Source organism: Enhydra lutris, unplaced genomic scaffold, assembly GCF_002288905.1.
Source record: "Enhydra lutris kenyoni isolate GAN:26980312 unplaced genomic scaffold, ASM228890v2 scaffoldscaffold4, whole genome shotgun sequence".
Classification (NCBI taxonomy): domain Eukaryota; kingdom Metazoa; phylum Chordata; class Mammalia; order Carnivora; family Mustelidae; genus Enhydra; species Enhydra lutris.
Window position 1 is genome coordinate 1,506,808 of NW_019154088.1, and position 24,292 is coordinate 1,531,099.

The 24,292-nt window shown below is 36.0% G+C and overlaps 2 protein-coding genes and 1 pseudogene across 2 annotated transcripts; all 3 read left to right on the forward strand.

Annotated features, from left to right (window-relative positions):
- The first annotated feature begins 466 nt into the window (after nt 1-466).
- LOC111140615 lies at nt 467-1,393 on the forward strand (annotated as a pseudogene).
- A 3,953-nt stretch (nt 1,394-5,346) lies between these two features.
- On the forward strand, nt 5,347-10,208 carry LOC111159288 (olfactory receptor 4K13-like). Its single transcript, XM_022521705.1, has 2 exons — nt 5,347-5,358; nt 9,282-10,208. The coding sequence occupies exons 1-2, from the start codon at nt 5,347-5,349 to the stop codon at nt 10,206-10,208; spliced, it is 939 nt and encodes a 312-aa protein (XP_022377413.1).
- Nucleotides 10,209-18,364: 8,156 nt separating this feature from the next.
- LOC111162564 (olfactory receptor 4K13-like) lies at nt 18,365-19,306 on the forward strand. The gene is given in 1 exon segment (XM_022527065.1): nt 18,365-19,306. A coding segment is annotated over 1 exon segment (942 nt).
- The last annotated feature ends 4,986 nt before the right edge of the window (nt 19,307-24,292 follow it).

Consider the following 24,292-nt stretch of genomic DNA (forward strand, 5'->3'; position numbering starts at 1 on the left):
AACTAGGGATTCTAGAGGAGCCAAAGAAAGAAGCACTTGCAAAAGTACTTTGCTCTATGGAAATGAAGAAAAGCGACAAACCTGAACATTAGAGATAAGGCACCACAGCTAACTGAGAAAACAACACACCTAACAAATTTAATAATGGTTAAGTTCTGTTTTCATCAGGAAATTTCCACTATTCTTCAAGCAAAGTAGCCCAGAGTCCTAGAGGAGCATAACTATATAGAAGCACATGGTTAAATGGGAATGAGAGTGTGATTATGAAAAAAACATCTTAGGGATGGATCAAGAAATGGAGGGTAGAAGGGTCAACTCAAAACACAAGACACTTATGGGACATGCATTTTTTCCAGCTACACAAGTGTTGGATGTGGTAAATGTATTTACCTGGAGAAGAGCTATGGAAAAGATGAAAAGGTGGTTATAACAGATAATACTTTGTTATCCTACTGACAGAGGAGAGATGGAGAGGGAGAACAGCACAATGGTGACAGAACTCATCCTCCTCAGTCTAACCCAGTCTCAACATGCTCAACTCCTAGTCTTCATGTTAGTCTTAGTTTACTAACTCATCATCCTTCCTGGAAATTTCCTCATGATCATCACCATCAGATCAGACCCTGGCCTCACAGCCTCACAGCCCCACTCTACTTCCTTTCTGGGCAATATGGCTTTCCTTGATGCATCCTATTCCTTCATTGTGGTTCTGAGGATGCTGGTGGACTTTCTCTCTGAGAAGAAAATAATCCCCTACAGAGGCTGCATCACTCAGATCTTTTTCTTGCACTTTCTGGGGGCAGGGGAGATGTTCCTTCTTGTGATGGCCTTTCACCACAATATCACCACCTGTCATCCTTAGCACTATTCCACAGTCATGAACCCTAGAGTCTGCTATGCTTTGCTGTTGGCTCTGTGGCTTGGGGGCTTCACTCATTCCAGTACAAGTAGCCCTATTCTCTGCTTGCCTTGTGGTCCAAACAAGCTGAATAACTTCTTCTGTGATGTGCCACAGGTCATCAAGCTGGCCTGCACAGACACTTTTGTGGTGGAGCTCCTGATGGTCTCCAGCAGTGGCCTGCTTTCCCTGCTGTATATCCTGGGACTTCTGGCCTCCTATGCAGTCATCCTCTGCCATGCACAGGGACATTCCTCTGAAGGGAAGAATAAGGCTCTCTCCACGTGTACCACACACATTATCATTGTGTTTCCGATGTTTGGACCTGCCATCTTCATCTATACTCGCCTATTCAGAGCCTTCCCAGCTGACCAAGTGGTTTCTCTCTTTCACATGGTCATCTTTCCTTTGATGAATCCTGTGATTTATACTTTTCACAACAAGGAAGTGAAAGCTTCCGTGAGGAGGTTATTGAGTCATCACATGGTTTGCTGAATGAAATAGAAGAATGGAACAAACAACAAAAGAGAAAATCCAGCTGGAATTGATTAAATCACTAATACATTAATGCACTGAATCATTTAGTCATTTTAGCAAATACTATATTTATTAAGTACTTGCAATTTTCAGGCACTGTTCTAGGATGTTGAGTGAATAAGGCAGTAAGATTCCAGGTCTCCTAGGGTTATATTCAGGTAGATAAACACAGTTCAAATTATTAAATTCAAAATAAGCCATAATATCCAAAAGAGGTAATGCTCTGAAGAAAATAAAAAATGGTGTTATGATAGAGTTTGACTGGGAGATGCTAGTTGCTTTGCTGTTAAGCAATGTCTTTTAGAGCAGTGGTTAGCTGATATCCAGACAACTTGAAAGACACACCCATGGAATTACATGCAGACAGAAAATTCTAGAAAAAGAGGATGACCAGTATAAGGGTACAAAGATCTTATAAACTGGTACATTTCTAAACCACAAAAAGAATGTAGTAGCTTGTCAAATATGTTGATATATATAAATAAGTATGCATTAAATACTGAGTACAAAAAATACTATGATGTCTTATTACACACACACACACACATACATATACATGTATATATGTATATGTATGTATGTTGCTTATTTTATAGGATCACTGTCATACATGTATCTCTATATACACACATATGTGTATATATGTGTGTGTGTGTGTGTGTGTGTGTGTGTAAATGCATGACAGTGGTCCTGTAAAATAAGGGACATGTAATAGGAATATTGATATGATTGCATTAAAATCTGTTTTCTTATCAAATGTTTTATATTTATTTCTATTGTTTCACATTTTCTGCTTTCTTTTGGTTTGATAAAGTTTGGTTTGATAAAGGCACTATGACTTTAATACCGTAGGAGTTACCCGGACATATGGCCCTAAGTAGTAAGGCTCCTTTCACTCTCTACCATAACTACTAACATGCCTTTCCAGAACTATGTTCACAAAAACTAGAACCCTCATGTCAGTAATATTTACACATTAGAAAATACAGCCTCTAGAACCTGGAGAGAACTACCAGACATTGTTTACTTCTTAGTGGTATATAGTGATTGAGGTACAAGATGCAATACTTTAACTTTTAAGCTGATGTCTCAGCATACTTTACAAATGTGGCAGGACCCTTTCCCTTCAAAGAATGAGGTTTTTGTGCTCATTCTGTCTCATTGTTGGTCTGCTAGTAATCAACCATGATTACAGTGTTATGGTTAAATTAGATAGAGAGTTATTTTCTAGTGTAAAACAAATCATAGTATCTTAGTCCAATGTTAGTATAGTAGTACCACAGTATCACCAGAGACTCCAAAACCTCCTGTGTGTATGCTCTTTCTTAAATGATTTGTCACAAATGCCTGTAGAAATTCCACACACCACACTTGTATTCCAGAAAGACTGAATAATAAAATGATGTGTGCCATCATATGTTCATTTTCCTTTCAATCCATTCTTTTAATTTCTAAAAATATGCTCTGTATCATATGCTACCTAATCCATGAAGACTGCATTTGAAGGACTCTGAGTCACTTGACCTCCAGATGCTTACAAATGAGTATCACTGTTAGATTAACATGAGGTAGGAGGAAAGGATGACAAAGAATATATACACACACATACACACATTCACACTACCTTAGCCCAGACATCTGCAGTACTTCTGTGGCTCACTCTGAAACTCAGCCACACTTCCATGGCTCTAGCTCTCCTAGGGAAATGGGCCACAACACTTATGACTTTTGCATAGTAGCTGTTATAACCAGAATAATGGTCTCCCAAAGAAGTCCACACCCTTATCAGGGAACTTGTGAATATGTTACCTTACATGGCAAAAAGACCTTTGCAGATATGATTGTTTATAAACCTTCAGATGGGGAGATTATCCTGGATAATCTGGGTGGACTAATCTAATGCATGAGTATTAAAAAGATTTGAACCTTTCAGGGATTCAGAGAAAGCAAAAAGAATACAGGAAGGATGAGACTTGAGGCTTTAATGTACTGTTTCTGGCTTTGAAGAGGAAGAAGACATGACCAACGAATACAGGCAATGCCTAAACCACGAGAACAACCCCAGACTAAATATCAGCAAGGAAACAGAGATGTTATTCTACAACCACCTGGAATGAAAGTTGGCCCATAGCCAGCATGAGTCTGGGAGCAGTTTCTCCCTCAAAGCTTCCAGTAAGGAATATTGTCCTGCCAACCACCTGATCATGTCACAGTGAGACCAATGTTGGATTTTGGACCTACACAGATATGAGATAATAAATTTGAGTTGAATGAAACCCTCTATGTTTATGGAGACTTGTTAAAGGAGAAGAAGAAAATAGAACATATGGCCACATCCTTGGGATGTCTTCTCTTGTCCTTCCAGCTTAATCTGGGGGTAGCTTCCAGTTGACATTCATCTTTCATTTCTTGAACATTTGCTGCTGGCATTTCAACTTTCTTGTCACTAGCGTAATTAAACTCCTTCTGTTTTTTTAATTTTTATTTTATTTATTTATTTGACAGACGGAGATTACAAGTAGGCAGAGAGGCAGGCAGAGAGAGATGAGGAGGCAGGCTCCCTGCTGAGCAGAGAGCCCGATACGAGGCTCGATCCCAGGACCCTGGGATCATGACCTGAGCCGAAGGCAGAGGCTTTAACCTACTGAGCCACCCAGGTGCCCCAAACTCCTTCTGTTTTATATATGTACCATATCTAACTGAAAGCGTTTGCCTATAAATATTTACAGGACTTAACATTAGTACAAAACTAACACTTTCCCAATTAGACCTGAGAAAATATGGAGGTGGGGAGAGACAAAGGGCATCACTCTTCCAGGAGTCAGCCCCTACACAGAATTTTTACCAAGTAGCTGCCTGATAATACTATTTACTTTTATGTTACTGGCCACTTTTACTTGCAAAGAAGGCTGTACAATGTCATTTAATGAGTTCAGGTGTCAGTTACCAGTGAAGATGGGAGAAGGTTACTCAGCACTCTCTGCTACACAGTTGAGCTTCATGGCTAAACTAGTCACTGGTGAGGAAAATGAAAAACTGATAGGCTCAGGCTAGTGAGATGCAGCTTTTTGGACACGGATGGATACTCCATGGGAGTGTGTACACCTGATCCCAAGAAAATCTGCCTTTTTTTTTTTTTTCAAGAAAGAAGGGTCATGGTTGGGAAACTGCCATAGCCAGTTATAATCACTGTTAGTTTAATATTGCTCTACAATTCTAGTTAATGAAATAAGGCACAAGAAATGTATTAGAAAAAATATTATTAATGTTTATAGATCATTTATCAGTAACCCCCAAAAAAGAAGACAATTAACTGGGAAAAATTTACAAATGAGATTTCTCCAATGATATCATTTACAACTTAAATATTTTAAAAAAAGGAGACAGGGGCGCCTGGGTGGCTCAGTGGGTTAAAGCCTCTGCCTTTGGCTCAGGTCATGATCTCAAGGTCCTGGGATGGAGCCCCGCATCGGGCTCTCTGCTCAGCAGGGAGCCTGCTTCCCCCTCTCTCTGCCTGCCTCTCTGCCTACTTATAATCTCTCTCTCTGTCAAATAAAGAAATAAAATCTTTAAAATAAAATAAAATAAAATAAAAAAGGAAACAATAGCAATTAAAATCAATTATGTTATAGAAAAGATCATACAGCATCAAAGTGGGAAATATGCAAAATTAAATTTAACAAAAAATTGTTGATAATGAAGATGAAAAAATTTTATTGTGTCATAAAAGGGGCAGACTTAAAATCTTTCTTGAGGAAAGACTCAATCTTGTAATTCTGTTCATTTTTTCTATCTTTCTTAAAAGTTTAATACTGTGATATCAAAATATCATTGGAACTTGTTTTAATTTTAGAAAATAAGTTTATTTTATTTAGAATTAAAAGATATGAAGCTAGCCAAGAAAACTGTGAATGAATAAAGCAGTGAGAGCAGACTTGCCCTTCCATACATTAAATATGCTATTAACATCATGAGTAGTAAAATACATAGTACCTCCTCAAAAATTATCAGGGAAAACAAAACAGTAAATGAGCATACCTGAAGAAGAACCTGATCTCTTGGCAAATTTAAAAGCTTATGAAGAAAGCATAACAAATTCAAAAGGCTATAAAGAAAGCATAATAAGGGGCGCCTGGGTGGCTCAGTGGGTTAAAGCCTCTGCTTTCGGCTCAGGTCATGATCTCAGGGTCCTGGGACCAAGCCCTGCATCGGGCTCTCTGCTTGGTGGGGAGCCTGCTTCCCCCTCTCTCTCTGCCTACCTCCCTGCCTACTTGTGATCTCTCTCTCTGTGTCAAATAAATAATAAAAATCTTTAAAAAATAGCATAATAAACTCAAAAGGTTATAAAGAAAGCAAAACAAATTCTTAGTCAAATGAATTGTTATTTAATTGCAAAGATGAAAAATGATCTCATATATTTTTAAGATATTTATTTATTTATTTGACAGACAGATATCACAAGTAGGCAGAGAGGCAGGCAGAGAGAGAAGGAAGCAGGCTCCCTGCTGAGCAGAGAGCCTGATGTGGGGCTCCATCCCAGGACCCTTGCATCATGACCTGAGCTGAAGGCAGAGGCTTTAACCCACTGAGCCACCCAGGCACCCCCATCTCACATGATTTATCAATAAATTCCAGCTAGAGTTTAAATGTGAAAATTTCAGTCTTAATAAAATTTAGAATTAAAATAATCCAGAATATTTTTATTTTTCCTAAATATCACATTAATCAATGCTTAATGTAGAAAACAAACTACAACAAAAGAATGAACATCATACAAAATTCTCATAATTCAACTCTAGTCCTATCTTTCCACTGCCTACCTGAATACTGAATATTGTCTTTAAAGTATTATCAATTTTATAGATGGAAAATGGTGTCTCATTTCTGTCATGTCAAAACTCCATTTAACAATCCCAATTACTTATTTACTATTAGTCTCTGAGGAATTTAAAACAATCAAATGAGTTTTCTCCTCTGTGCCTTCTACCAAGGGATACATTGATATACTATTGTCTTTTGAATTTCAGAGCAGAAAATAAAATCACTGGATGATTAAGCCTCTATTTCATACTGATGTTACTTCTGAAGTCCAAGTGCAAACCGGTAGGTTACACATACATAATCCTGATTTGTTACTTTACCTTTCATACCACATCTATCTCATTATTTTCATTAAATAACCTTAAATGTGTCTGTAAGTGATAATTACAAATGCCAAAATGATAAAGGGAGAGCTGAAAGGGAAAAATTAGCCTCGAACATACCTGATTTGTTACCTCTGGAAAAAAAAATTACAAAAATCAGAAACACCATACCAATGATTGCTGGAAATTAAGATAATTCAGCAATCCAGACTAAGTAAATTATTCTTAGAGAAAAGAAATCTAAGTATTTCTTGTTTAATGTTCAAATTGTTTGACTATCCTTATCAGGTTGTATGATCTCATTCTTTGAATTATAGCAGAAAAAGAGAGAACATTCCTTTGTTGTTTTTAGAAATTATTTTAAAAGAAATAAATAATAGAAATGCAAGGATAAAGTGCCTGATTTATGGCTTTGAAAATCACAGAATGTCACCACTCATAAAATATTGATGCTATCATTAACTTCTTAGGAATTATTAGAAAAACATGTGAGAAAATTCAACTTTCCTATGGCAACGTTCTGAAAATGACCAAGTAGTTAAATGCTCATTAAGAAAAAAAAAATTAGAGATAGCATCTTGTCTAGGACCCTATCTCTGCCAGACCCATGTGCACCTGCAAATGTACTTACTGAATACTTCAGACAAATAAAGAAGGTCCAGGGGCTATAGCTTAGGTAAGTAAGATTGCTGTCTTATAGCCAGGGTATGAAGCACAAAGAAGAAGTACATATTCACATCTGTGAATGAGAACTAACAAACATTTTTATTTTCAGTTCTATTACCTTGTGAAAGAAGGAAGTTTTTATGTACTCTTAATGATGGTGTCAAACATAATGGAAGATTATGAGCCATTTATGATAACTGTGCGTCTTAGTGACAGTAACTATACATAGAAAGGAAAATATGATTAAATGTTATTATGGTTATCTAGATAGACTATATTTTTAAAAATTTGAACTGTGTAACTCAAAAGTTAAAATGTACCTCAAAACCATGTATATTCTATTTTCTTTTCTGACAATCTGCATTAGTCCTGAGTCTAGGCTTTCATAAAAGCAAGGGAAGGACTGGAGATGAACAGCAAGCCTGGAATAAGACTTGAAAGAGCTACAATCAGGCAAACAGGAAGGTTTTTAAAAAGTGAATTTGTATACATCAAGCACTGACATATTCCCTTGATATGTGTGTATTTTTTAAAAGTTCATTTAGCTTAGATGAATCCACTTCAGTCAGTAACATAATACCTATGACTTTTTCCATCTCAGCAAAGTTAAAGGTTAAAAGAACTTAAAGGAAATTAACTGTGAGAAAGGATAGGTCCAAGGAAGCTAAGTAACCCAAGATGGCTCTCTATTCAAACAATCCATTATATTTTATTTTTTAAGAGATTTTTTATCTATTTAATAGACAGCGAGAGATACAGTGGGAGAGGGAACACAAGCAAGGGGAGTGAGAGAGGGAGAAGCAGGCTTCCCGCTGTGTAGGGAGCCTGATGTGGGGCTCAATCCCAGGACCTTGAGATCATGACCTGAGCCGAAGGCAGATGCTTAATGACTGAGCCACCCAGGAGCCCCCATATTTTAAATTTTTTAAAGCCATGTTTACAAATGTCAATGATTCACCTTACATATCTTTACCCCTCACTAATGGAGTTAAGTGGAATAAGACTACAATGGTAAACTTCACTAGTCTTAATAAAAGTGATTTAGATGTTTCTATACACTTACATATATGAAAACATATGACTTAAAAACAGATACCAGATAAAAATAGATATTTAATTCAATTTTGCAACAACTGGATAAGCATTCACAGATAGGATACACTTTATGTCTAATCACATGAAGAGTTAAGCAATATGTAAAGGAGCACCTGTAGTTCTGAGAGTCAATCTGGTCATTCAAGTCTAAAAAGTTTAATCTTTCTCAGTAATTGCCTTTAATCTCAGCTATAAGTGTTCCTACATGCAACCTTCTATCCACAGTATGTTCATGGACTATAATCAGTTCAGGAAGCATAATGCAGATTATGTGACTTCAGCAATATTTAATATGGCAAACCTTTTTTTTTTAAGATTTTATTTGAGAGAGGATGAGCAGAGGGAGAGGGAGAAGGAATCTGAAGATATCTCCATGGATTCATCTCAAGCCTCCAAGGGGCTCATCTATTCATGATATCATGACCTGAGCTGAAACCAAGAGTTGGATGCTTAAGTGATTGAGCTACCCAGGTGCCCCTAATATGGCAAACTTTTTACTGCATACTGAGACTGTCACAAAAAAAGTGTTAGTAAATGACTTCCTGAAAGATAAAAATCTGTTTTGTTGATGCCTTCCAGAACTTTTTTCTATCATTCTAATAAGTTAAATGTTCACATACAGTCTGATCTGTAGCTGAACAAGAAGGGAGAGGTTTTCTCAAATGTCTAACTGACCTTACCCCTATAACCAACACACACATTTCACTTATTTGACTCCATGCCCTCCACACTTTCTACTGTCATGTGGTCCTATGAAATACCTCCTGCAAAATACCTGCAAAGTAGTCATGTTACCAAAATGGTTGTTTGCCTACATATGAGACAGCATGTAAGTAAAGATCCGGTTTACTGACTTCTCAGTCCCTATGACACCCTGTTTTTTTCTTCTTCTAGGCAACCTCTGACAAACTCATACAAAAGGATGAATGGATCTCCCAAAGAACAGATCAAGTGTTTCTGAGTTCATCTTGCTCGGACTTTCCAGTTCTCAAGAAATTCAAATATTCTTTTTTGCAATCTTCTTTCTTGTCTATGTAGCCATCATAGTAGGAAACCTCCTCATTGTGATCTCTGCAATAGTTGACAACCATCTTCACTCTCCCATGTATTTCTTTCTGGCAAATTTATCATTTTTTGACTTGTGTCTTTCTTCTGCTACAACTCCCAAAGTGATTGCAGACTTCCTTAGAAAATGCAAGACCATCTCCTTATGGGGCTGCATGGCCCAGATGTTTTTGGTACATTTCTTTGGGGGTGGAGAGATGTCTCTTCTGATAGCTATGGCCATGGATAGGTATGTTGCCATATGTAAACCCTTGCACTATAAGACCATCATGAATCGCAGGGCTCTCATTGTACTTCTACTGCTCTCGTGGGCAATTGGGTTCGTACATACCACAAGCCAGATGGTTTTCACTGCAGGTTTACCTTTCTGTGGTCCCAACGTTGTGGACAGCATTTTCTGTGACCTTCCCCTGGTCATCAAGCTTGCCTGCACTGACACCTATACCCTAGAGCTCTTGGTGATTGCAAACAGTGGACTCCTCTCCCTGGTCTGCTTCATTTTCTTGCTCATCTCCTATATTGTCATGCTGGTCACCATCTGGCAGCACTCCTCTGGGGCATCCTCCAAGGCAGTGTCCACACTATCTGCTCACATCACTGTGGTCACTCTCTTCTTTGGTCCCACTATCTTCATCTATGCTTTCCCATTCAGTAGTTACTCTGTAGATAAGTTTCTTTCTGTGTTTTACTCTATAATCACCCCCCTCCTTAACCCAATTATTTATACTCTGAGGAACCAGGAAATGAAAGCAGCCATGAAGAGACTCAGCAGCCAGCATCTTGGTTCCTGGTTCACTTCCTAAGTAATGTCTATAACAACTGATTATTTGTGGTCTCTGCTATTTGGGGGTTTTGAGTCTTACATATTTATTGGAATAATTACAATGAAAATGTTAAATACTATTTATTTCCCTCAAAATTCATAGAACCATTAATGTCACTTTATTAAAAATTTAATGGAAAATATTCATTAACACAGATTCAATATATAAATAAACGTGCATTCATTAATTCCTTGTCAAGATTTAAGGAAGCAACCCTGTTGAATGTTTAAAACACCTAATTATAAATATTCTTACAAAAATTTCATATAGTTTTAATGGCTCAGTATGTAAAAATAGGTAAATTTAGTATGACAATATATTATATGGTGTTTAACATCAATTTTTTCTCTAAAACTGTATTTAGTATCATAATAGGTGTTAAAATATCTGTCAATATTTGTCAAACCATATGAGGTCTTTACAGAGGAATTGTGATTTGAATGAGGGTAACTTTCTCACTATATAGCCTCAGTATACTACATATTTAGTAGAAGATAAAAATATGCCTAAAAATAAATATTTTCAACATATCTCTGAGTACTTGAATAGTTTTCAAAGAATCAATATCAACTGAAATATTAAAAATTAAAACCATGAACTGTTTAGTGTAGCTTGCTCTACCAGATCACATGGACACTTAATTTCTTAAAATATATTTATTTATTTATTTATTTATTTATTGAGCAGAGAAAAAGAGAAAGAGAGAGAGAAAGAGACAGCAAGAGAGGGAATACAAGCCTCTGAGCAGAGAGCCTGATGCAGGGCTTAATCCCAGAAGCCTGGGATCATGACCTGAGCTGAAGACAGAGGCTTAAGGACTGAGCCACCCAGGTGCCCCTCACTCAATGCTTTTCAACTGAATTTCATCATTCATGAAACATTAAAAAAATATTTACTAGGTACCAATCATTTTCCAAAGCAATATAGATACATGGTTATAGATACAGACCCGGTTCCTGTTCTGGAGAAAGTAACCAAGGGGAAGGATCTATGTTAGGGGCGGTGGTCTCAGAAGACCACTTTAAAGGGAGACATTCATACAAACCAGTAAAAAAAAACTTCGGAATTAGAGATTTGAGCAAAGAAAAGAGCCTTCCAGACAAAAGGGCCAGTGTAAACACACTGTAAAGTGAGAGTTTGTTAAGTATTAAAGGTAGACTTTGGTGAAGGAGATTGATGAATAAAAGGGAGAAGATCTATGCTGAGATTTTATAGAAAGGAAAACCAGAATTTTCAGGCCTAGTCAACGTAAAGCTGCTAATGTGTTTTGAGAATAAGGAGGATGGGATCCAACATACATTACATTACGGTATACCTCTGTCCTCTTAAGTAGAGAATATAATGTAGCTAAAGTGAAAGCAGAGGGGATAGTTAATGGACTGTTTAAGGTAGGAAGCCTGAATTTATTAATAAAACAAATATTGAGTTTGTGGAATCTATAAAGACTTCTAAAGACAATTAGAAAACCAAAAGCTATTTTAACATCTTGGGGACCAAGATGGCTTTTTTGATGTCTTTTTAATACATTTTTAAATGTCTCAGTTTTAAAAATATTTTAATATTTTGTTTTATTATGAAAACTTTTGAGTATAGTTCACACACACATTACATTAGTTTCAGGTGGACAGCATAGTGATTTGAGAAATTTTATGTCTTATGCTACTATGCTTACCAGAAGTATAACTCCATCTGTCACCACACAACACCATTACAATATCATTGACTATATTCTTTATGTTGTGACTTTTATTCCTGTGACTTCTTCTTTCCATAACTGAAAGCCTGTATCTCCCACTCACCTTCACCTTCCTGTCCCCACAACTGCCTCACCTCTGGCAACCATCAGTTTGTTCTCTGTATTTATATATCTAATTCTGCTTTTTGTTTTTTTATTCATTTGTATCATTTTTTGGATTCCACACATGCGTGATGTCATATGGTATTTGTTTTTCTCTGACTCATTTCACCTAACATAACACCCTCTAGGCTCATCCATGTTGTTGTAAATGCAGTATTTCATTCTTTTTATGGCTGAGTAATATACCATTGTGTATACATACTATATCTTCCTTACTCATTCATCTAGTGATGAACACTGGTTGCTTCCATATCTTGGCTATTGTGAACAATGCTTCAATAAATGTAGGGGTGCATATATCTTTTCAAATTAGCATTTTCATTTTCTTTGGTTAAATACCCAGCAGTGGAATTACTGGATCATACTGTAATTCTATTTTAATTTTTTTTGAGGAATCTCCATACTGTTTCTCTTTGTGGCTGTACCAATTACATTCCCACCAACAGAACTTAAGAGTTCCTTATTTTCCACACCCTCACCAACACTATGTTTTGTCTTGTGATTCTAGACATTCTGACAAATGTAAGGTGGATGATATGTCATTGTGGTTTTGATTTGCACTTCCCTAATGATTATCATATTGGGCATCTTTGCATGAGTCTGTTGACCATATGTATGGCTTCCTTTAGAAAATATATCAATGCAGGACCTTTGCCCATTTTTATCAGATTGTTTGTTTGTTTTTGTTTTTATTTTTTTTTGGTGTTGACTTATATATATTCTTTATATATTTTATATATTAACCCATTATTAGATATATCACTCCCAAATGTCTTTCCCCAGTCAGTAGGTTACTTTTTTGTATTGCCGATGGTTTTCTTTGCTGTGCAAAAGTTTTAAAATATACCTTGAATATCGAACTTACATATTTTCCCTCCTTATCCCTTTTTCTTCCTTTTTAAGTATATCTGTCCTATTTGAGTTTGGCACTAGGCCATGCATTCCTAACAGTTCAACTTTATTTTGAAAAATTCGATGCATACCACACTTATCAACTGATTTGGGTAATCAAGTCAGGACATCCAATATTGGTCTAATATTATCTTCCTAATTTCCATATTAAAGTCTCCTTTTCTTTCTTGCAAACATCTCAAATGCCACACTACACTGTGGCATATATCTCCTTAGCAAAATATTTTTTTAAAGATTTTATTTATTTATTTGACAGATGAGATCACAAGTAGGCAGAGAAGCAGGCAGAGAGAGAGAAGGAAGCAGGCTCCCTGCTGAGCAGAGAGCCCGATGTGGGGCTCAATCCCAGGACTCGATCCCAGGACTCTGGGATCATGACCTGAGCTGAAGGCAGAGGCTTTAACCCACTGAGCCACCCAGGCGCCCCAGCAAAATATGTTTTAAAGACTTATTTTTCATGGCAATTCTAATTGCTAATGGGTGCATGGGTAAAATAAATTTTAAAAACTGTTAACTAAATTGAATTTAAATTAAAAAAATTCCTAGGCTCAGTCAGAAAGAATGAGAAACCTATTAGGAATGTCTTCTATGGACTTTGGAAATGAATGTGGCACCACAGTTATCATACATTTCCTCCCCTTATTTTCTTGTAAACTTTTCAAGAGTATTCCAATTAGACAAACATGGACGAGCTATAGTACAAGGGACACAGAAAAATTTCTGCGGCAAATGAACTCATGAGCAATCATACATTGTCACACTGTTAGCCTTTATTTTATCTATATTGTTTTACTATAAAAGTTTTACTATAGTTGCCTCCATGATCTTCTTTTCATAGTCTTGAGTCATCATCAAGTTCTACATAATTGTAAAGGACTAAAGAATTCTAAATGTTTAGAATGGTCGTTGAATGCTAAACTCCACTAACTCATCGTTTATTGCTTACCATGATGAAAGCCTCTCCTTCTTGCTCATTCTTTGTGTGTGCTGGTTCACTTGCTCTCTTTCTCTCCTCTCTCTCTCTGTTCTCTCCCCTTCTATGGTAAAATGATGTTTTTTTTCTGCTCATAACTGGTCTCTAGTATATAAATTTCCTTATTGCCTTGAAAAGTGTAGATTATTTTAATTTTACTTGAATAAATGCATTCAGTTACTAATCATAAATATTCAGATTGATGAAACCTAATTAATAGAATTATAATTTCCTCAAGTCTATCATTTATGATAGATCATTTTCTATAAATGTGCATATCCTTCCCAATCAAAACACTTGAGTTAGTGGTTTTTCTGGAAAGCACTTACTAGAGAAAGTTCACGTAGCTGATACACTTGAAGAATTACAATCCACTTAAATAATGAGAGAAGTCCTTGTTCTGAACTCTTGGGAACACCACCATGTTTATTTTAGTAATTCCCTTTAGGGAATTGGTCACCAGCCTGCATTTTATTTATGTTTCTTGTCCTTGCCCTTTTTTCTTTTCTTCTTTTTTTTTTTGTACCTGCAAATTATTGTCCTGTATATTCATGAAGGCAAAAATGATAAACAATATATATTCAGGATCTAACTGTTTCTGCACATCTTTGAAGAGGCCACTCCTCAGAACTGGTAGGTTTAAATGGCAGTGCTAACAAAAAACTGCAATTGTATACTTTAATAAAGGAGGAGTTGTTTTACAAGAAACTTAGAACTGAATGAAACAATATTATTCTGATCATGAGGGCAACAGTAAAAGATAATTTTGGTCAACTAGCAATTTTACAATGTATCTACTTTCACTAAGAACAAGAGCCACATTCCTGATTTGAGGGGTCAGTTTAATAGTTCAAGTTTGTATTCTGGGATTATAAACAAATTAGTTATCACTATGGGATAAAAAGACAAAATGATTTAGAATATTAAAAGGATGGAAAAATTAGGTTCCTCCTTGGCTAAGTATAGCATCTGTGATAAGTCTGAAACATAAAATAATAAAGCCTCATATCAAGAAAATAAGAAACATTGATTTCATATTACTTATCAACATTACTGAGTATTTATTTCAATACTGAAAACACATGAACTAAGTAAGATAAATGATTAATTTAAATAAATTTAAAAAAATTTCCCCCCAAGTACACTTATTTTGTTCACTGAAGTCATTTAACCTTTCATTCAATATAATTACCTAATTGTACTGCTAATAAATTTCTTTGGTAATTTTACAACCCAAGGACTATTTCCTATTCTTCTAAACACACTGGCCTTTTTTCTACCTACATTTAAAGCAATTAATTTTAATATTTTAAATTTGATCATTATATGAGAACAAAGCCCTTTGTACATCTTAAATGCTGAGCCTTTTTCTATTAAATGTACAAGTTAACTTTTTAATTAAAAAATATTTATAATGGTTATTCTGACAGCAAATCTGATTTTTCCATTCCAAACATTTTTTGTGGTGAGTGAATATTACTAGGGCATGGGTTATCTAATCTATACATGACTTAACTCTCTCATAAAAAAGACTCATAAAAAAACCCCTCAGGATCAATACAAACTGTACAACTCTTATTTTATTAAAAGTTATGTATATATTTCTACATACACTGTTTAAGTCCTTTTGTGTAAATGTATAGAAAAGACATTATTACTAAATATAGATACTCAGTATTGGACATTTCATAGCATTTTTTTTTCCCTAGGCAGGCCACCAAAGTTGAAAAAAGGGCACTAATTTTTCATCCTTAAGTCACATAAATGTCATACAAAGAGCTAGGCTCTCCAATCACAGGTTATCCATTCTCAGACAAAATTCCTGCTAGAGAGAAACCAAACCACGCTTGATTCATTTTTCTTTTTTAATAAAATTTTCAGTGTGGTTGGCTTTGCTTTTTTGATTCACATTTATTCAATTATTTTTTATTTCTTTTCAGTTCACTGTATTTGTATAATATACACCCTCAAAAGTTTAAATTTTCCATTTGAGGTTTATTGGCTCAAGTTAGGAAGAATTTTCTTTTCATTCTCCAATTTATTTCTACTTGTCTCTAAGTAGAAAAAATATATTTTAAAGATACTTCATCTTTGATCATATGTACAAATTGTCATATTGAATGATTTCATCTATAATAACATATTTGAATCCATCTATATGTACACTTAGCTGTATATATTTTATAAAGAGGCTCATGAAATTCCAAAAAATCCTAAATTAATAAGTATTGGTTTTTGCTTATAATTTTCCAATTTTACTTATTGAACTATAAAAATTACTTTTATAATTCTCAAAATTTTTTCCTTTAGTATTTTGAGTCTGAAGACTGCATTGTTTTGAAACTACACATAAATACTATGTGACTCAATTACTACATGAAATAGAATACCAATGATAATAAATCTTTATAATGAAGACAAATAGGTAATTATATCATTAAATTTAATAGAGAAAAACATCCATTTAGACTGTCTTTTTTACCAAGACTTCCATAGTAAAATTCTTCTGTGGTTCTTATTGGTTTGGGTAACTTTATAGTCACCAAAAAATGAGATAATGCTAAAGACAGAATTTTGTGAATGCACATACATAGTACCTATGGGTATACAATGAAATACACAAATATAGTCCATATATGTTATCCTTGGTAGTCTCATAACAATCTGTGAGGTTGAAGAGTAGGTATTACTTTATGTATATAGAAAAATAAATCAATGTTCAAAAAATTAAGACCATATTTCTTTAGTAAATGTAGAGGCCAGGACTAGAATGTAAATCTTGACTCTTGGTTCAAGGTTTTTTGTTCTTGTTTTTCCGTTATTCTGATAGTTGGGCTAAATAATAATATCTGAGTATTTTATGAACTATTAAGTCAAAAAATGTATATTCAGAGTAGATTTTCCACAATCTGTTCTGTGGCTCCAGAATTAGAACATGGTATATGTATTTGTGTTTATGTGTGTATGTATGATTCTGTAACTATGTCTGTGTCTTTGGTGTGTATCACTAATAGTTTTTCAAAAAGAAGAAAACAGGAAAAAAAACCTGGGACCAAAAGATCTAAATCAAAATGAAAAAGTATTTAAAAGCAATCAGTGTCAGCTCAATATGGGAATACACACAAAGTACAAGTGGCAAAGATACATGAGCCAGTGTAAGAGTCAAGAAAAAGTCTGCACACAAGTATGAAATATCAGAGGAAAGCACTGGGTACAAAAGAAGATAAGCATGTAGGAACCAAGGAAACATTTACTTGTAAAAAATCTGCTGGTTGGTCATAGTCCACCTATAAACTGATTGCAAAGGGACAAGAAAGCAAACTTCAGCCAAGAACCTAGCAACAAGAGACTGATGCAAATAGGCAAAAAGGCTAAACAGCCAAGGTCAGCAGTTTTGTCCAGAAACCGAAGTATTTAAGATAAAGAGCTCTACAGAAGAACAAAGAGGAGGTGGTAGTTGAGGAGGAGGAGGAGGGGGAAGAGGGGGTGGAAGAGGTAGAGAAAGAGGAGGAGGAGGGGAAGGAGAGGAGAGGAGAAGAGAAGAAAGGGAGAGGAAAAAAAAAGAAGACAGGAAAGAAACAAGGAGGGAAAACGGGGAAGAGTAGGAAAAGGGGGAAGAGGTGAAAGGAGGGGGGAGGGGAAAGGAGGAGAGAGGTGGGTAAGGGAAGTGAGAGGAGAAATGAGAGGAGAGGAGAGGAGAGGAGAGGAGAGGAGGAGTAAAGAAAAGAAAAGAAAAAAGGAAATCTGTACACTGAGAAATATTTATGTTCCTGTGCAGAAACTGGGAAGTTTGTTTTATTATAGTTTTTGTGGGGGAGGGTAAGAACACACCACAGGCTATAGCCAGTTTAAAGCTTCAGGAAGAATTTGCTAAATTCCTGAAGTTATTTGCTGAGTAGGATTCAAGTCACATGCACTTACCTGACTATTTCAAATTACAGCAGGGGAAAGGGGTAAAAGATAAAATAATAGGCACCACAGTTTAATGACTATGTTTCTATACACTTGAACTAACTCATTTGACTAACGGCCTAACGGCTTTTTGGCTCTTTGACTGCTTGACCCATTGAACTCATTGCTCATAAACTCAGGATAAAAACAACAAATCAATGTGGAGACAATCTGTGCCTGCAAACTATGTTTAAAAATTTTATGATAAACTTCTCATCTTTTATGACTTTTCTTACCGAAAAAAAAATGCAGTAATGTGAATGTTGCATGAATTAATCAATTAAAATGTATTTTTCAGAAATGTCCATCTTCTCTCTTTGTATATGAATCAAATACTACTTTCTATATGGCCATATCTTCAAAATTATCACAGGTTAAACTGTCACTTTTTCCAGATTTTCTACATTTTAACGACTTTCTGAAAACCCCTTCATAGACTAGATGAATAAGATGAATAGCTCAATGGTAACGGAGTTTGTTTTGTTAGGACTCACCAAAACGTGGGAACTTGAAATTTTCTTTTTTTTCATATTTTTGTTGGCCTATGTAGCAATTATGGCAGGAAACCTTCTCATCGTGGTCACTGTAACCTTTGACTCACTTCTGTACTCCACACCAATGTACTTCCTCCTTGGAAATCTCTCCTTCCTGGATATGTCTATTTCCACAATCACAACCCCTAAGATGGTCACAGATTTCCTCAGAGAGTATAAAACTATTTCTTTGTGGGGCTGTATGGCTCAGATGTTCCTCCTCCACTTTTTAGGCGGCAGTGAGATGACTCTTCTCATAGTCATGGCTGTTGATCGATACATTGCAATATGCAGACCTCTTCACTACACATCCATCATGAATCGCCGGGTCCTCGTGGGCTCTGTGCTGCTCTCATGGGCTGTTGGTTTTGTGCATACGATGAGCCAGATGGTTTTTACTATCACCTTGCCTTTTTGTGGCCCCAACATAGTAGACGATATTTTTTGTGACCTTCCCCGTGTTCTAAAACTTGCCTGCACTGAGACCTACATTCTGGAGTTGCTGGTAATTGCTGACAGTGGGCTGTTGTCTTTCATCTGCTTCATACTCCTGCTCATTTCCTACACTGTCATTCTGGTAACTGTCCGACGTTGATCCTCTGGTGGACTCTCCAAGGCTCTGTCCACACTGTCTGCTCACATTACTGTGGTCACTCTGTGTTTTGAGCCAATTATCTTCATTTATGCTTGGCCATCTAGTGGCTTTTCAGTGGATAAATTTCTTTCTGTGTTTTATTCAATTATTACACCTTTACTGAACCCCATCATATATACTCTGAGAAATCAGGAGATGAAAGCAGCCATTAGTAGACTGAGGACCAAACATATCCTCAGAATAAACTGGTATTAATTTGTTTTGTTTGTAGATTTTTAAAAATATTCATAATGTATACTGAATTTATCAAATGTTCACTTCATTACATTTATATGACATGTTTGGTTTCTTCCCAACTATACTTATTTTAGTTGAAATTTAATCCAGTTGGAGTTAGTAATATTTTTAATGTAATAAAGAGTTAAAGAGAAAAAAAAACCTGACCCACTAACTATAGTCCAACAACGGATTGCATGGAGCACTGGGTGTGGTGCCAAAACAAGGAATACTGTTATGCTGAAAATTAAAAAAAAAAAAAAAAGAAAGAAAGAAATGTTAAAGACTAAATTCCATTAAGTAAAGAGAAATTGCAGTCTGGGAGTGCACAAAGTGTTGTAGGGATCTCCTGGGCCAAACTCAGAGAGAAAGTTTCCCTTCCGGGAGTACATTTGGAAGGAAGTATATTGCCTCTTCAAGGACAAAAGACCTTGCAGGTGCCCCCAAATAGTCTTTCATTGGCAGGGGCATGCACAGAGTTTGGATAACCTGGTTGCTGCTTTTCACTGTGCTACACCATAGATTCTGTGCACTGCACAGAAACTGGACCATTTTTTCTAAGACAAAGGACACCAGACACAGCATGGACAGGCTTTTCTCTGGAGGAAAGAAATGGGTCTGCACTGTACCAGGTCCCTTAAGATTTGGTCTTGAATTCCAGCCTCCGGCCAAAGATAAAATCCAGGAGAGCTCTTAATGCTCAGTGAATTGATGGCTTGGCTATTCTTTAAGGGCTTCCTTATCAGCAGGGGGTGTGAGATACCCCTGTCTTTGGACAAGAGGGATGACACCATTTCTGTCCTCACCACCAATACTGCAGGACTTCGGAGAGCAACAGAGTGGCCCTCAGTGAAAGTGGGACCCCTTTATACCAAACCCTGTGCCTCTGTGTCTCTCAAGTGCATATATCCTAAGGCAGGTCTGACCCTAAGCCAGCGTGATGTGTCTCTCTCCCAGAAGGCCAGCACAGGCAGCACCCCTTCTCCTGCTGGATTTAAGCTATATTTGCTGTTCTCTTTTCCAGCCCCTTTAGGTATAAGGTTAGGTTTTATATTTGAGACTTTTTTGCTTCTTGAAGAAGGCCTGTATTGCTATATACTTCCCTCTTAGGAATGCCTTTGCTGCATCCCAAAGGGATTTGACTGTCATCTTTTCATTTTCATTTGCCTCCATCTATTTTTTAAATTCTCCTTTAGTTTCCTGCTTAACCCATTCATACCTTTTTTTTATTTCCACTTAGATTTTTTAATGTTTTATTCTTTGTAATTTTTTTCCCAGAGGTTTGAGGTTATTTTTTATTTAAATTGAATTAGCCAAGGTACAGTACATTATTAGTTTTTGATATAATGTTCAAATGATTCATTAGTTGAACACCCAATGCTCATCATATCACATGCCCTCTTTAGTTCTGTTTTTAAATTTTTTTTTTTTATTTTTAGAGAGCATATAAGTGGACAGAGGGAGAGGGTGAGAGAAATTCTCTCACAGATTCTGCACTTAATGCACAGCCCAGTGTGGGGCTGGATTTCATGACCCCAAGATCATGACCTGAGCTGAAATTGACTCAAGGCACTTAACCGACTGAGCCATGTAGGCAACCCAACTCATTCATTCTTTAGTAAGATGTTCTTTAATCTCCATGTATTTGTGACCCTTTGAATTTTTTCTTGCAGTTGACTTCAAGTTTCATAGCACTGTGGTCTGAAAATATGCAAGATAACATCTCAGTCTTTTTGTAGGGGTTGAGGACTGATTTGTGACCCTTTAAAATGTGATCTATTCTGGAGAATGTTCCATGTGCACTCAAAAAGAATGTATATTCTGCTGCTTTAGGATGAAATGCTCTGTATGTATCTGTTAGTATAGTCCACTGTGTCATTCAAAGCCCTGTTTCCTCTTTGATCGTCTGCTTAGATCATCTGTCCATTGCTATGAGTGGGGTGTTAAAGTCCCCTATTATTGTATTATTACCAATGAGTTTAAGTTTGTTATTAACCGATTTATATATTTGGCTGCTCCCAGGTTAGGGGCATAAATATTTACAATTGCTTGATCTTCTTGTTGGAAAACCCCTTCATAATGATATAGTGCCCTTCTTCATTTCTTATTAAAGTCTTTGGTTTAAAATCTAGTTTGTCTGATATAAAGATGGATACTCCAGCTTTCTTTTGATGTCCGTTAGCATGATAAATGTCTCTCTACTTTCAATCTGGAGGAGTCTTTGAGTCTAAAATGAGTCTTGTAAGCAGCATATTGGTGGGTCTGGTTTTCATTTTGTTTTGTTTTGCTTCTAAATCTGTTCTGATGCCCTATGGCTTCTGATTGGAAGAGTTAGTCCATTTACATTCAGAGTTAATTACTGAAAGATATGAATTTTGTGCCATTATATCACCTCTAAAGTAGCTCTCCTTGAAGACTGTCTTTGTTCCTTTCTAGTCTCTGTTACTTTTGATCTCTCTTTCCTACTCTAAGTGCCCCCTTTAATATTTCCTGAAGGTTTAGTGTTCACAAACTCCTTTAGTTTTTGCTTATCTTAGAAAATCTTTAGCTCTCCTTCTATTCTGAATGACAGCCTTGCTGGATAAAGTATTCTTGGCTGCATATTTTTTTCCATTTAGCACCTTAAATATATTATGCCACTTGTCTTCTGGCCTGCTAGGTCATTGTAGATGGGTCTGCTGCCTGTCTTATGTGTCTGCCATTATAAGTTAAGGACTTTTTTCTCTGGAGCTTGTTTTAGGATTCTCTCCTTATCTTTGTATTTTGCAAGTTTCACTATGATGTGTCATGATGTTGACTTGTTTTTGTTGTTTTAAGGGTAGTTCTCTGTGCCTTTTGGGCCTGAATGCCTATTTCCTTCCCCAGATTAGGGACATTCTCAGCTATTATTTGTTCAAATAAACCTTCTGCCCTTTTCCTCCACCCAGGCTCTTCCTCTTCTGGAACTCCTATAACAGATACTATCTCGATCTATGGAATCACTGAGTCCCCTAATCTAAAAAGAAGTCATACACTGTCCAGGGCCTGGGACTTCAGGAAGTGTTTCTGGTGTATGTTGTGTGCACTCTGCTGTTGTGTTGTGGCTTTTCTTTCCCACTCTTCTGTCCTCTATGGAGTTCTTCCTTGCTTATAGTGGGGAGTTTTTGAACCTTTAACTAGGTGTGCTTTGATTTTTTTTTAAATATTTTATTTATTTATTTGACAGAAAGAGAGACAGCAAGAGAGGGAACACAAGCAGGGGGGTGCGAGAGGGAGAAGCAGACCTCCCACCAAGCAGGAAGCCCAATGCAGGGCTCAATCCCAGGATCCTGGCAGAGGCTTAACAACTGAGTCACCCAAGCACCCCTGATTTGTTAATATAAGTCTCGCATCTGCCACAATCTCTCTCTCCAATTGTTCAGATTCTTTTCTTCATCCTCAATTTCTAGTTGTTCAAAATAGTTTGATGTTTATCCAACTCTCTCAGGGTCCCCCTAGTACCTCACCATTTAACTCCTCCCCTCCTAGTATTTTCTTTCTAAATTCTGGACTGCAATTCTCTTCAAATAGTCACCATTCTAAATGTATTTACTATTTCCCTTTAAATATGTCAATTTCTTCATAATATAGGAACCACTGCTCTATAAGTGTACATGATTTAATTTACAAAATGCCATTGTATGTCCTTTCCCTCTAAATATAATTCACACTGTTTTATAGAGAGAGAGCTTGTACTTCAAAGCATTGCTATTATTCAGTAGTACAAACTCACTTTACTGTCTATTCACCAAATGATGGACAGCTTAACTGCTTATGATTTTCTATTACTATGAATGATTTCATGATTAATAACTGTCCAATAGCCCTATGTAGGTGTTAGAATTTCTCTAAGATTAAATACCCAGAAGTGAAAAAACTGTACAATAAAGCACTTATCCACTTATTTTCCCTAAATATTTCATACTGCTTTTCAGAATGACTCTAATTCCAACTAAAGAGCAGGATACATTGCTCATATCCCCACTACAAATTTTGATATAATTTGCCTTCCTAAATTTTTGTTTCAATATAAAATAATACCATGTTGATTTAATTCACCTTCTTTTTGTTATCAGTGAATTTGGAGCCCCTCTCATACTTATTAGCTTTTCAGCTTTTCTATGAACTACTCCTGTAAGATCTTGGTCCACATAACATGGGTTTTCTGTGCTCTTCTTGTTGATTTGCATCCTGTGCATCTGCACGGTTCAATACAGTAGGTAGTAACATATGTTTGTTTAAATACTAATTTGAATAAATAAAAATAAATAACACTGAAATTTTAGTTCCTCCCACCAGTCTCATTCTGGGATTCAATAGTTATATGTGAACAGTGCCTACACTAGTGAGTAAGACAGATATAAAACATCTTCATAAACACTTTCATCATTATAGAAAAGTCCTTTGGGCAGCAGTCATCTAGATATTGATCACTTATTAATTTAATATATTACAAATATTTCTGTTGAATTTGTCATTTGTATACCAATCTCTAGTTTCCTTGATAGCAAAAAAAAGTTTACTGTTTGTATTCTGAAATTTAATTAAAAGCTTACCTTTTCATTCGTTTTTAAAAGATTTGCTTATAAGATATCCTTTCTAAAACAAAAATCTCAAAAATATTCTTCAACATTTTCTTCCTATCATATCACATTTTTCATATTTTGTTGTTAAATATTTCTGGAGCCCACCTTTGTGTATTGGGAATGTAGGAACCCAAATTTATTTTTTTCCTTTTAGTAAATCACTGGCCTCAGCACCAACTACAAATTAATATGTCCTTTCTCCATTATTTTGCTTTGCCATTACATAGGGGTGTGTGTGTATGTGTGTACACACACATACACTATACATATGTATATCATATATGTATATACATATACACACATATATGTACATTTCATATATGTACATATTATGTGTGTGAATGTATCTCAGAATATATAT